The sequence below is a fragment of the Idiotropiscis lumnitzeri genome, chromosome 4 (assembly GCF_059441095.1).
Source record: "Idiotropiscis lumnitzeri isolate Australia: NSW breed Sydney's pygmy pipehorse chromosome 4, RoL_Ilum_1.0, whole genome shotgun sequence".
In the NCBI taxonomy this organism is placed as follows: domain Eukaryota; kingdom Metazoa; phylum Chordata; class Actinopteri; order Syngnathiformes; family Syngnathidae; genus Idiotropiscis; species Idiotropiscis lumnitzeri.
Window position 1 is genome coordinate 6,160,424 of NC_142394.1, and position 13,623 is coordinate 6,174,046.

The 13,623-nt window shown below is 40.5% G+C and overlaps 1 protein-coding gene across 2 annotated transcripts in view; it reads right to left on the minus strand.

Annotated features, from left to right (window-relative positions):
• The window catches only part of LOC148337938 (protein phosphatase 3 catalytic subunit alpha-like), a 35,584-nt gene that overhangs the window by 2,325 nt on the left and 19,636 nt on the right, over positions 1-13,623 (minus strand). The window contains exons 4-13 of one of the 2 annotated variants that reach the window (XM_088293647.1): positions 12,986-13,097; positions 10,902-11,047; positions 9,525-9,664; positions 8,575-8,652; positions 7,153-7,247; positions 6,912-7,037; positions 4,925-5,002; positions 4,698-4,782; positions 3,959-4,056; positions 3,212-3,259 (exon numbers count right to left, since the gene is read on the minus strand). In XM_088293647.1, the coding sequence (XP_088149773.1) occupies positions 3,212-3,259; positions 3,959-4,056; positions 4,698-4,782; positions 4,925-5,002; positions 6,912-7,037; positions 7,153-7,247; positions 8,575-8,652; positions 9,525-9,664; positions 10,902-11,047; positions 12,986-13,097 (1,006 nt within the window). The remainder of the gene's footprint in view (positions 1-3,211; positions 3,260-3,958; positions 4,057-4,697; positions 4,783-4,924; positions 5,003-6,911; positions 7,038-7,152; positions 7,248-8,574; positions 8,653-9,524; positions 9,665-10,901; positions 11,048-12,985; positions 13,098-13,623) is intronic. The other variant, XM_088293648.1, reaches the window with a different exon arrangement.

Sequence of the window (13,623 nt, forward strand, 5' to 3'; positions counted from 1 at the left end):
AACTCTTGAAAGAAACCCTCTTCACTGAATGTCAGTCTAATCTAACTTTGAACTTTTTAATGCGTTTGTTCAATAGCAGTCAGGACAAGCAGATAATTTAGTCCTGTCTGTCTCCCTGAGGCTTTGGGTTTAGATAAACAGAATTTGGTGACACTGCGGATGTTCTTAGAGTAGTATCTACACACATCAGGCAGTGTTTATCTGTTGTTCTCAATGCTGAGCCTAGATTAGCTGGAGGACCCAACGACTGATCCTCGATCAGCAAAGCCCTTAAGCGGGCACATTGGATGCATCAAATCACTGCAGTACAGAAATAGTCATTCATTTCGTCTCTCAAATGTAATAGTCATATTTTCACTACTTAAAAAAGCTGACGCATTTAATTTGGCTTCACTAAAACACTGTGGACCCTCGTAAATATAATTGGCAGAACAAGTGAGGCTTATTCCGAAAGGAAAAATGCTGCCGTTCAATTTGGCCATTTATTAGTTTCTTCATGAGACAACTTGACAAATGATTCACAAACAAAAACACACTAGTCACAGTTGCAGCTGCCATCTATAAGAGTATTTCATCAATGATGACAAAAAGCACCACTTTTCAGACTGTTTCTACCTTTGACGAACATGCAGCCACTTACAAAGCTTCACTGTGTGCATCAAAGACTGAGCTAACGGGTCTATTTATATCACACACAAAAAACACATTGCCCATAATTTAGTTACTCGAACAAATTATGGATTGTACTTTAAATAAATCACAGACAAAGCTAAAATATAAATCCAAATTTCAAAGAGGCTGTGTGAGCAAGGACTTTCTAACGCATTCAACTTGTGCTCAATTATAGCACATTGCACAGGAAATAGATACGTAAGGAATTTGATGCCTGCAACACGTTCAATGAAGTTGAAGTACATTCGCGCTTTTGTGGTGGAACTGAGAGTATGGCCAAGTACTTTGTTTAAAATATCCTAAATCACAAGTCAGCAGTTAGGACTGCGTGAGCTAATATAAGTACCATTAGAGTATGTTCTGAAGTTACCCATAATGCCGTGTGTTCGAATTAACCTGCCATATAGTATGAGAACATTCCCTCTATTTTTTTATTATTTTTTTTTAAGCATTTTTACATAAATTTGCTAAAAAAAAGCAAATGTCGGTTCGGCCTGGTTTAAACTCCATCAAGTTGTCCGGTTGGTACGGAACACGTTTTTTGGGAGTGGATACAAAATATTTCAAGCAAACATAACCTCCGTTTGGCGTGGCTTGTTGGGGTGTCAACTACAGAGGTACAATACCTAAATGGAGTGTATACTAAACTCAACTGTGCATTGGCAGGAATGAAATGGTAAGCTTGTAAAACAAAGCGTGAACAGCTATTCACAACCTCGTGGTGCAAACCAAACCAAGGCCAGATCAAGTTTTGCCGTTCCAAATCACACCGTAGAACTGGAGTATACTGCTTGGTGGAAATGGATAGAGTGTTGCAGGCCTTCAATTCCGTATGATTCTGTCATCGACATTGCTTTCCACACCTCAGTGATCTTGGAACCACAAATAAACCTCAGCTTTGCAGTTCATGAAAGCGTGCACCGAATCACCAAGCCTCTGGACACAAAATACTGACACATCAAATACAAGTACCATGATGTCAATCTGTTTGGTAGTTTTTGTTTATTTTGAAAGGTCTGCATTGAGGGATGGGGTTGAGACCTTTCATAATGCAAAATGTAGCCAACGGATCTCACAGCGCTAACTGTCACTGCCTGATAACAACCATTTATATTTATATTTTATTACCTTTTTTTTTAACCGTTGATTTAGTAAACATTTTCACAATGAAGTATTTTCGCAAAACACACCACAAGCGACTTATATAGGAGTAAGCTATGCTTTCTTAATCATCTCTGGATGGAAGGTTTTGTTTGAGAAAAGTGAATTCCGGAGCTCAAGCACACAATTGAATGTTCCTGATTTTTTTATTCCGCGGCTAGAACATTGCCTCATGATGATGCACTTTGACAGTGGCTTGAACTTTTACCATTTTGAAGGCTCAATTGATTTTTTTTAATGACTCAAAATTGGTTCTGTTGTTGAGAATCTTCTGTGTGGTGTATCAAATTTACAAGACATTTATTTTCACTTTCCACGGACGTTAAGCAGATGTCATCAAAGTTCCGTCTGTAATAAAAGCCTCCTCATGCTCATTTTCCATGCTTGTTTAACAAAGTGTAGTAAGGTGAAACAACATTTCCACAAAGCTCACAAAGTCATGGAAGCATTGCAGTATTTGTTTGTTTTTTTTACATTAGAATCTGCATAATTAAATAAAAAATGGCTGATTTTGTCAGACAGTTTGAACCTGCATGCAGCATTTCAACTGGTCAAGCAAAATTTAGGTTGTGACAATCAAGTTGTTCGCGCTTAGTGTAGTAAAACAAAGTTATGTTATCTGCTCCTGTCTTATCATGTCGTAAATCTTGTTGCGCTTTCACAGGCAAAGTTAAAGGGGCACTGCGTATCTGTGATCCTGCTGAACACAATGTAATAAATCACATGTATTAGTCTTCCAGCAGTGATTTTAAATTATTTCAACCATCTGCATAAAGTGGACTTAAAAGGTTGTCATAGGACAGTGATGTAGAGGAATGCTTCAAAATAGAGGCTTTTTGGCCACAATTGAATTTTGGGAGGAGAACTCATATATCCTTTTATACACATGACAGCTATTTCAATTCCATCACCACAGATGGCTCACAGGAAGAAACAGATTGATTGCATGGTCACCATCCACAGCATCTGTCACATATTTAATAAAAAGAATAGTAGACAATAAGAGGTCACATTCACCTCACCCCCACCATCAATGTTCACGTCCACCCACAGCCCGGTGTGTGCATGTGTGTTTCAAAATAAGAATGTGAACGCTTGTGTGTGCTGGGAGGGAAAAAGATTTAGTAGTTGGTTGTTGTTTAACCCCCAAAAAGGAAATGAAGGGTATGCATGTTTGAATATGAATGTGTTTTTAATGTGGTGACTTCAGCGAGCTGTGGTTATCGGCTTTGTTGTGAGAGCGGATGCAGTTAGAAAAGCGCAGTGCACCATGGGTAACGGAACTCTATGATCTAATGAGCATGGGTGGCAAAGAGCGCATCCATGCTGCTCGCACACACGCACCGTCACACACGCATGGTGATATGAGTGGCTTTACCTTCAGCATCCTTAACTGTCTCGATGGCTTCTATGGCCTCAATGGTAGCTGAATGATGGTCAGACAGATAAGAAGAGAAAGAGGGGACAGGAAGAAAGACGACAGATACCGAGAGAGCAGAGTATAGGAGACGGAGGAGAAAAAAAAAAAAACGAGTGAAGGCTGAAACATGCTTCTGTGCAGATAAACATCTCTGGATATGACAGCGATTGTGGCTCATGGAGGCTTATGGAATATATTGGCCCTCTGTTGTAAATATGTGCGAAACATAAACACGGTTTACTCAAAAGCATGTTTCAGGCGCAATCCATGTGAGGCCCGCAGAGCAACACTGAGGCCGAGGCAGGTCGGACAGCACCTGGGGTTAGTGGCAGCTTTGGCTCACTCACACACTATTCCTTTCTCTCCTCTCCCCTGCTATATCCTCCCCTCTCTGTCTCACACCCACACATGTACAATCTGCAGGCGGTTAGTATCCTTAGCACCAGTGAAGTGAAGTGGAGAGAGGGAATGAGTCCACAGGGCACAGGGATGACGGGAGATAAACGGCCGTTTAGGAGGAGAAGAGGAAAGAAGGCAACAAAAGACCTCAGTGTGGTCCAACGCACATACTTAAAGTATACTGCATTTGTTGTTCCCCGTGTGTTTATTTATTCTTTTTTTTTTTTTTACTGTTTGGTGTCTAGAGGAGAGCTCTGACAGTCAAGCGTGTGTACGTGTCTGTTCGTGACGGTGTAAAACACTCACCGCTCTGCAGAGTCTGTTTGCCCCCAGACAGTACTCCACTTGGCAGCATACCTGTAGGGGTCAGGCCCTTCAGGGTCAACACGTTCTCACTCTCCTCCCTGAGAGTCAGTGAGAGGGCAAGAGCGAGAGGGCGGGGGAGAAGGGAAAGGCTTAGTATAGAAGAAGATCATTTGGACACTGAAAGTAGAGTGTGCTCGGCAATAAAACAGGCGCGTCTCCATTTTCAGTTAAACATGTGTTGTGAATTTGGGAGAACGAGCTGCGCATCGCTAGGTTCTCAGGCAGACGGATGGCGTTACATTCCACCTGGCGCACCTGCCAATTTGGTGAAAAAAAAGTACACTGAATTTAGACGACCTAAAATCAGGTGTAAATGGTAGCACAGGTGATGTAATGCAATTCTGGTGTATTTGATGAAGGCGCAGGCAGACATATTTGGTGCTCGGTCACACTGCACACAAATGCACGATGGTGGGTGCTTGGTGGTCTCCATATACGTCACATATATGCGGTTCCAATGTATAACTATGCATATAACAACATGTAACATATTGGGATTGTCACGCGGAATACTTCTTTTTCCAGTTTACTTCAGTTTTGGCTTTCTTCTCGTTGTGACTGAAAAATAATTCTAAACATTCATGACAACATTTCCAAGGCAAAAAATATTAACCAAATGCAGGCTCAAGACATCACACTCACACAGTACATGATACAGTTTATTCACAAGTCAACTCACCGTAGAACTGAAAACATTTTAGCCATCTTCCCGATGGCACGGATTTTGTTCTTAATCACCTCCTTCCTGGCTGCAGCTGCACTTGCTATAAAACAAATGACAAACAGCATGTTATTACTTGTTACACGGACAATTTATATATTCTATGCATTTTGAATTGTGTGTTAAGTATTCAGGAATGTGAAGATGATTCATAGATCCTTAGTGGCAGTGTTGAGTGTTCGCACCATCGAAGATCTCATCGCCATCATTCATGAGTTCGTCGTCAGAGCAGATACTCAGGACGTTAACCAGCATCTCTGTCACTAAAAATAGAAAAAGTCATATTAGGCTCATGACAAAATGACAACAAGACACATGTTTTATATTGGCGAACCTTTTGTGATAAAATTATTTTTTGGCATGAGTAGTAGAACCACTCACCTCAACAGATTCAACTTTTTTACATTTCATATTAGCAGTTTATTCATCAATAATGTATGGTTAAAAGCTAAAGTAGCCAAGTCAATCATGTTCATGCTGAACACTAATGTACAGGACGTAACTTATTTTGAAAAGTGCTCTGAAACTAAAATGATAGTTTATTCATTCTGATCATTTTCAGCATGAAGTTGTGAGAAACACAACAGAATGTTAGCATAGATGCTAGTGCTAGCACAATATGAGGTGTTTGCTGGCTGGCCCACTAATATTATAGACCAGGGGTCTTCAATCGTGTTCCGCGATGGCCGTCTTCCTAGATGTTTTCCATCTCTTCTCGCTGCAACACACTGATTTAAATGACCAAGATCATGATCCAGCTTCTGCAGAACTTGCTGATTATTTGAATCTGGTGTGCTGGGAAACATCTAGGAGAGAGGCCCTCATAGAACACTAGTGAAGACCAATGTTCGACACCAATCAAAAACACTCTTTTCTCCTTATTACAAGTCAATACGCTATCCAATGACGACGTTTTTGAAGCAAATTCTAAGCATTACAGTGTTGCTTCAAAGAGGATACATCCGACCAAGCTCTGAATGTCCGCCAGTCTTTAATCCTCTAAATTGAGGCGAGACACTTTCTGCACATGGTGCATACATACATACACATCTATATTAAATAAATTGATAAATAAAAAGACACAAAATTGTGAAAGAGTGGAGCATTTCAGACCATGTCAAGTAATCATTCACACGTGCCATGCTTTCTGTCAAAGACACCCACTAACATTCATTTTATGTGAATACAACCAAAAATAGTTGGCAGATAATTGCCACGTGTTTGACAACATGTCAACTGGTGACGCAGCATTAGCCGGTGTTCGCAATGTCCACTTGTCACATTGCCAATATCCTCATCATTTTTAATGTGGCAGCTCAGTTGAGTCCTTGTCCCTCTCAAACTTGATGGCCAAGCAAGCTTTCTTGGAGTTAAGTGGATAACGGGTCACAATATAGCTCAATAAACCGCGTGATTCGTTCCACTTAAGGTTTTTGTTGGCCAACAATGAAATGAGTGAGACAGTTCAGGGCTGGATGGACACGTGTTGGTTTTATGGCAGTCAGCTTCAAAAAGTGACTTGAAGCGAATGGATGGTGAATGTTTTGGGTTGTATTCACTGTCGGACTTATTCATTTTAAATAACACCTACAGAGTAAAGTGTGAGCTGTCATCCTAAGACCAAGCAGCTTGACGGTCGCAAATTGTAAGAAAATACTTTACTGATTCCCGTAACATATCAGCCAAAACTTTCAATTTAAATCCCATATGATCTATTTATAATAATAAATTTGTCACAGGGAATTATACATATATCATTTATTTTTTTTTGCTCAAGGAGTTTGTGTCAATGCTCATACGCATGGAAAATAGAGGGAGCTTTGGTGGCTGCCTCCTTGCTGTTTGACAACCAGATATGCTTCGCCATTATGATTCTGGTTGAGGGACAATCACATAGAGAATCCAACAAAGAGAATACTGTACATTCTTTTATCTACACCTTTATTCACATCCTCACAAAATGTTCACCTTCTTGCTTCCTGCTACATTTCTGTAACATAATCCTGTTCACTTTATCTCTTCCACTGTTAAGTGCTTAAACGTTAAAAGTGTATAAACATGTGTAATATTACATCTAACAGCATTTACTACGCTGGGTGAATAAGTCAGTGACGTCATTGGAAAGGGTGCTAGATAAAAATGCAACATAATACTGTGCATGTGTGTGTGTACCCTTTTCCCCCACAAAAGGCAGAGACCAGGTGAAGACGTCCATGAAGTTAGGCAGCCAGTACGGGTGAGGAGAGCAGTTGAACTGACGGATGTTCATTACGTTGTTCTCGTATTTCAGCACCGCCGCTGGAAACACAAACATGCGTACACACAAACACATTCATGCACTTTATCTCAACTTTTTTTTTTAATCCTATTAAATACATATGTGAGTGTGTATTCGTATTCTTGTGAGTGTTACCTTTGTTATTATACACATCCAAGTAGTTTGGAGCTGAGAAGATGGTGATGAGTGATGGGAAACCTGTTGTCTGACTCTTTCTGTACATACGGTACCTATAAGGACATTGTCACAGAGTTAAAGGTTGGTGGCCTGAATATTGTGAAGTTGCTTTGTTTCCTTATCAAAGGGTATAAACCATGAATTGCAGAAATATAAAGACTCGCGGACCACGACCCAAATAAATAGTGGGTGGTTGATAAAATGTTACTAATGGGTTTACCAAACTGAACAAAGACAACAGCAGCGACAACAAGTGGAATAGTGCTGCCTTAATTGCCGCATTACATCGAGAGGATTTTTATTTCACACATAACAGATGTTGGGGTCAGGGGGGAGGTCAGACTATGGGTCAGAGAGAATGTTTTTACCCCACTTTATATTCTCAATGTATTATTTTTTCCGCTTTTATATCAGGATAGCTGCTCAGGCCGTTCTAACTGAAGCTTCACTTGCAAACGATAAATGTACAGTACATTTGGGTTAGGGTTGGCTCATTACTAGCTTTGCTATTTTAATGATCATTTTCAAAGTTAACATTTTAACATACTGTAGTTTCCACACGCTATATTACGGTTCATCCTTCAGACGAAGCATTTTGGAAAATATAAGCAATTAAAAACTATAAATTTGCTAAAAAAATAACTAAAACTAACTGAATGTAAAATTAAAACAAAAGTCAAAACAAAATAAAAAGTAACGGAAATAAAAAAATCCAAAATGAGCATAACCCTGGTTCCTACTGAATGATTTTTAACAAAGCAGGCTTACTCCAGTGTCCTGTTTTAGCATGCAAAATCATCCATGAGGTTGTACCATTGGGAGTCCAACTGCAGTTGTGAAACGTCACACATGTCTGACACCATCTCATGAGACTTTAATTTAGCGGGGATCTCAAACAGATGCTCTTAAGCCATTTTCATTTTCCTATCAGGTGCCATTTAAAGTCTCGTGAAGACCATCATTTATTTTTTTAAAAAAACAAGCAAGGATCAAACAATTTTTTTGTTTTGCAATTTGTATGGTGGTCTGGCTCAAATACTCTTGTGTAAATGTCTCACAGCATGTAGGTTCCCCAACCTGATCTAAGGGATTAAGGCCACAAGTGTGTCCTTTTTTTTTCATTTGGCTTTTTTTGTGTGATGCCACCACAGAAGAGTACAACCAATGCCAAAGAGGAAACATGATTAAAACTATAGAATTACAAATCTAACTTACGGCAACGTGATCGTTGATAGAACGTCAAAAGTGCATAAACATAAATCTGAAGCCACATTTGGAATGTAAAGTATGGGGAGGTTTGAGATAAAGCAATTGATTTTAGACCTTTCGGAGCCCGATGGCAGCAAAGGAACTGTTTACAGTGATGTGCAGTCATCTTACCCAGCATCCTGTGCTTCATGTGCTCTGATGATGGAAAGCAAGTTGTTGGTCTGTAAAAACTCACACACTGCTGGGTAACTGGAATCAACGATGGAGAGGAGTAAAATCAAGTCAGTGAATGTGAATAAAAGCCACGACAACATCATCAATTTTAATGCCTGCTTTAAAGGCAAGCGATAGAAAAATGTAAAGAAAGGACGTGGTTGTAATGTTGCTGGGGCCATGGATATTATGTCAATATCTTCAATAAAATAGCTCCTTCTGAACTTGAAGAAAATCACTGTCTTTGCTAGAAATCTCATGTCATATGAACAACTTCTTCACCAAGAACACCACAGCAAATAGAAAGAGCGCTTCATCCCTCTTTAAAGTGCTGCTTGTCTTGTTCCATTTCTCCGTTTTGACAGTTTTCTGTGCATCTTTTATCTCCTCGCCTCACCACCAACACCATCATGCACTTCTCCAATGTTGCGCTCCCTCTTCTCTCACTGTATCTTAATATCACTCTGTATCTGGCAGGGGTAGCCAGTCGTCATAGCAACAGAACCGTGCAGCTTCCCTTGGGATCGTGGGATATCATTTCATGTCGAAACAGAACTGCGTGCATGTGTTTGCAAGCGCGCTGTGTTTATGTGTTTAATCTCATAACCGTGTGTCTGTGTGTGTTAATGTGTGTGTACGAACTGGCCAAGATTTGTGTCTCCAGCGCTAATCCTAGTGATGGTTATTGGATCTTGGATCATAGGAGGAAACACCCACTTTCTCATCGCTATAATATCCCAAATGAATAGCTTTAGGTACACTTTAAACATATATGAAACTCCTAATTTGTAAATTCAAGTCATAACATCATGTACTACCAGCCTGTTCGGTTGTGTCATACTGGAGCAACAGCATACAACGCTTGCGGACTTTGGACATTGTGGGATGCAAAGGCCATTTGGTTTTACCTATAGAAATAGGAGCAGCCTCTGACTGTGTTGTGTCCAAAGTACTCTTGGGTCTTCTCATTGCCAAAATCTTCAAGTGGGTCTGCCCACAACAAGTCACACATGGGCCCAAACGCCGGAGGCTCCTTGAATCGGTCCAACTAGGACACACAATTGACACACAAAAGCACATCGACATAAGTCTTGTACACCATGAGAGCCGTTAGGAATACACCCATTTCCCCGACACACACAAAAACAAACACACTAGCACATGTCAGGTAAATCACAGTATCGAACAGCAAACACGTAGACCCTCCTGTAGCAACCTCCACCAAACAGGAGGTAGAGGATGTCATCATGTCACACCAGAACATTCACCATGGAAACACTGCCATTGGAGGAGGAAGTGCGTGTTCTCTCGATATCGCCATGTCATGTGTGGAGTTTTGCATTTTATTCAATATGTCGTGTTTTATTTATTGGTCCAGACAAAAAAAAATACAACTGAAGACATGAAAAACAGAAACGATGGAAATGTGGCTTTCAAAAACATGCATGGCAGGTTGATTGGACACTCGAAATTGCCCTTAGGTATGAGTGTGAGCGCAGATGGTTGTTCGTCTCTGTGTGCCGGCTATTGGCTGGCAACCAGTTCAGGGTGTCCACCGCCTACTGCCCAAAGACAGCTGGGATAGCACCCCTGCGACCCTCATGAGGAGAAGCGATTCAGATAAGGGATGAATGGATGACCAATACATAATATAGACAGTAATATCATTACAATAGATTTATATTAATGATCAAGATGCGTTTCTCATAAAAAGATTTACTGGAATCAAAACTAACTCTATATCGTCCATATTGTAGGTATGAGTGTGAGGTGAGTGGCTGTATTGAATAATGGCTCAGTGGTTGGGTATAACGTGCTTCTTGGGTAAAGTCAGCTAGAATGGGATCCGGGCCACATGCAACCCGATAAAGGAAATACTCTAGATGGGTGGATGGACTATGACTTTATGACTGCACTTCAGTAGGTTAGTTTCAGCTTTGAGAAGCTTAGGAAGCCAAAAAAACACATTTAAAAAAAAAGATTACTTTATTCCTGGAAAGAAATTAAAGATCATCGTTTGCTTCCAATTGTGCTGTCCAGACATCTGACACACCCACCATATGCAACTTAGAAATTTTTGTGCAAACACCAAAGAAGTGTGACTTGTTGAAACCTGAGAGTGGCCCGAATGAAAATCTGGGAGAATATGTCCTTAACAGAGGACTCAATCACCCTTAATTAATGTCTTTCAATATCTTGATAACGGCAAATTTTGATGCAACAGATATGAACAAAGCAGAGTGAGGTTAGTTCAACGTGTGCAGCGAGGTTGCGGTCTTGTGTACCTTTTTGATGTCGTCCAGTGTGTGGATCTCTGGTGAAAGGCCCCCGTGCACGCAGAGAAACTGCTGGTTCATCAGGGCTGCGAGGGGCAGGCAATCAAACGCCTCCATGCAGGAGTCATACACCTGCTCCGAATATTTAATCTTACCTACGGGATATTAGGGGACACAAGTTGAGAGAAGCTCCAAATGTATTTTGGATGTGCTTTAAACGGCCAGTTTGTCACAAAGTGTGTTGGTTATTGGATCCAAGTAAAAGTATAAAATAAGAACGAAAGAAAGAAAGAGAGATAAAAGCATTAAGTGACTTTCATTAGTCGATAATTTATGCACAGATGAAAACATATACAACGCATAACACGGCATGGTTACAATATCGGCTTTCAATTTCAATTCTGTTTTCAGGGAGTAAAAATCTGACCTAAATATGAGCATGAAGCAGCGCAGAGACACTGCGAGGCAGATTGTTTTGTTCTAAAAACAAATCCTCCTTTGATTTGGCAGCAATACCACTTATGACATCCAACAGGATGTATCTTGAAAGTACATTTACACACAGTCCTTACAATGCGTCCCAACACAAAAACAAAATCACTGGATTAAAATAGCAGAACGGTGAAAAAAAATTCAAAAAGGAATAGATGGGCGGATTTGAGATGCAAGGATGTCAGGATAATAATTTAATGAAGAGAGAAGGAGGACACTTGGAAAAGATACAAGAGAGAAGAAAAGATGGGGGTCAACATTAGTGAAGAGTGGGAGGAAAAGAAAGCAGTTGAGGACAGGGAGCCTACTCCAATCAAGGTTAGCATTGGAACAGTTCAGCATTTGTGTGTGTGAGCATGGTGCTGTGAATGTGTGTGCGTGTCTGCCAAGAGTGTCATTGTCGTCCTCTCCATGTGCCTCGTGTATAACAAGAGATCATTATTGCCAGGTGTCAGCTCTTTTCCTCGTTCTCTCTCTCTCTCTCGCTCTCTCTCTCATGCACACACACTCTCACCCACACACACACACACACACAAACATTTCAGAAGATATTACAAACGCACACGCACACAGCAGATGGTGATTGAGGGCGACCAGTGCCGACCACCATTCGCCAAGAGCACCAGGGGAAATTAGCTTCCTCGTCCCTTGGCCAATCAGACACAGAGGAGGAAGTCCCAGAGCCAATCATTGTGGGCCAAATTAATTTGCTGCTAATCATCCACTCTTGGACAGGACTCACAGGCAGAACGGAGTCAGAGAAAAGGCGCAGAGATGATATGGGAAAGTGATGGAAGAATGAGCTCAAAGAAAGATGAAGAATTCTCCATTGTGGGAAATGAAGGGTGAAGGACTCAGCTAGGAACGTGGTCAAGAAATGGGGGGGATGGAGTAGCACATTTAATCCAGTATCAAGACAATGGTATTACTGCACAGGCATTTTCATGTGTTTATCTACCCCCTATGCACTGTATATATATATATATATATATATATATATATATATATATATATATATATATATATATATATATATATGGAGGGAGAGAGTTATAGTTTCAAAAGAAATTGCTTAGTGGAAATTCTGATAGTCTGGTAACTTTAGAGGGTGACCAGCCATATTGTCTCGTGAGCATAAAAGTTCATTTAGAACCCTGCTCAGATTCACCCATTCGGATCATTAAAGGCCCTTTTCCATTGTTGCGGTTCGACCACGAAACTTCTTGGTTCCACCCAGTGTGGTCGTTTTTCCATTACACTTCTTTGGGGCCGTTACAATGGAGGGCTGTATTTTTGACCAATGGGAATCCTGTAATGAAAAAGGGCCTAAAGGTGTTTTTGGAATGTGAGAGGAAGCTGGATAAATGCATGCAAAGTCAAAATTCTTATTTGAATCCAGATCCTCTGGACTACAAGGCACATGTACTAACCACTAAATCACTGTGCAGCCCAAATAGTAATTGGATAAAATGATCACTAAAACGCAACACTGTGGAGAAAAGTGCTTGAGTGAATAACTAAGAAATCACGTTGCAGAAGTGGCAATGACTTAAAGGAAGAACACGCAAGTGACATTTCGAGGGAACAAATGGCTGACTCACATTCTTGTTTGAAGGTGAAATATTCCGTCAGATGTCTACATTCATGGTTTCCCCGTAGAAGAAAGAGTGTCTTTGGGTAGAGGATTTTCAGTGACCACAGGTACAGCACACACTAAATGTTCACCGGGAAAGAGAAAGAATTAAATGAATGACATGATATGTAGATACAAAAGAGTTCCGATGGGTAAATGGACAAACAAAGGTTAATCTTCAAGAATCGCATCACGCAATTGTCTGTGTATTTATCCTCGCACACAAAATACAGACTTGAACTTTATATGTGTTTCAATCAACTGAAATAAAATGAATCTAGAGCAAAAATTATCCCAGCTGATATTCTCAACAAGCGTAACTGCTCTACATTAGGACTATCTGCCCTTGACGATTGTCACAAAGGTGGACTCAATTTTGCTCACCTCAAACTGTCAATGACATAACACTCACGGTTTATCACGGTTCACTTCAGCCAGACAATGTGATCACAGAAATGTCTTCATGCACTTGCGTCTATTGCATAGAGACACATGGCCAATCCAATCATTTCCTATTCTTTTTTTTCACTGTATTATTTGAATCAGTCTAGTCAGTGGATAGAGATATAAAAACAATCTGGTGGCTTGGTGGCTGTTTTACACCAC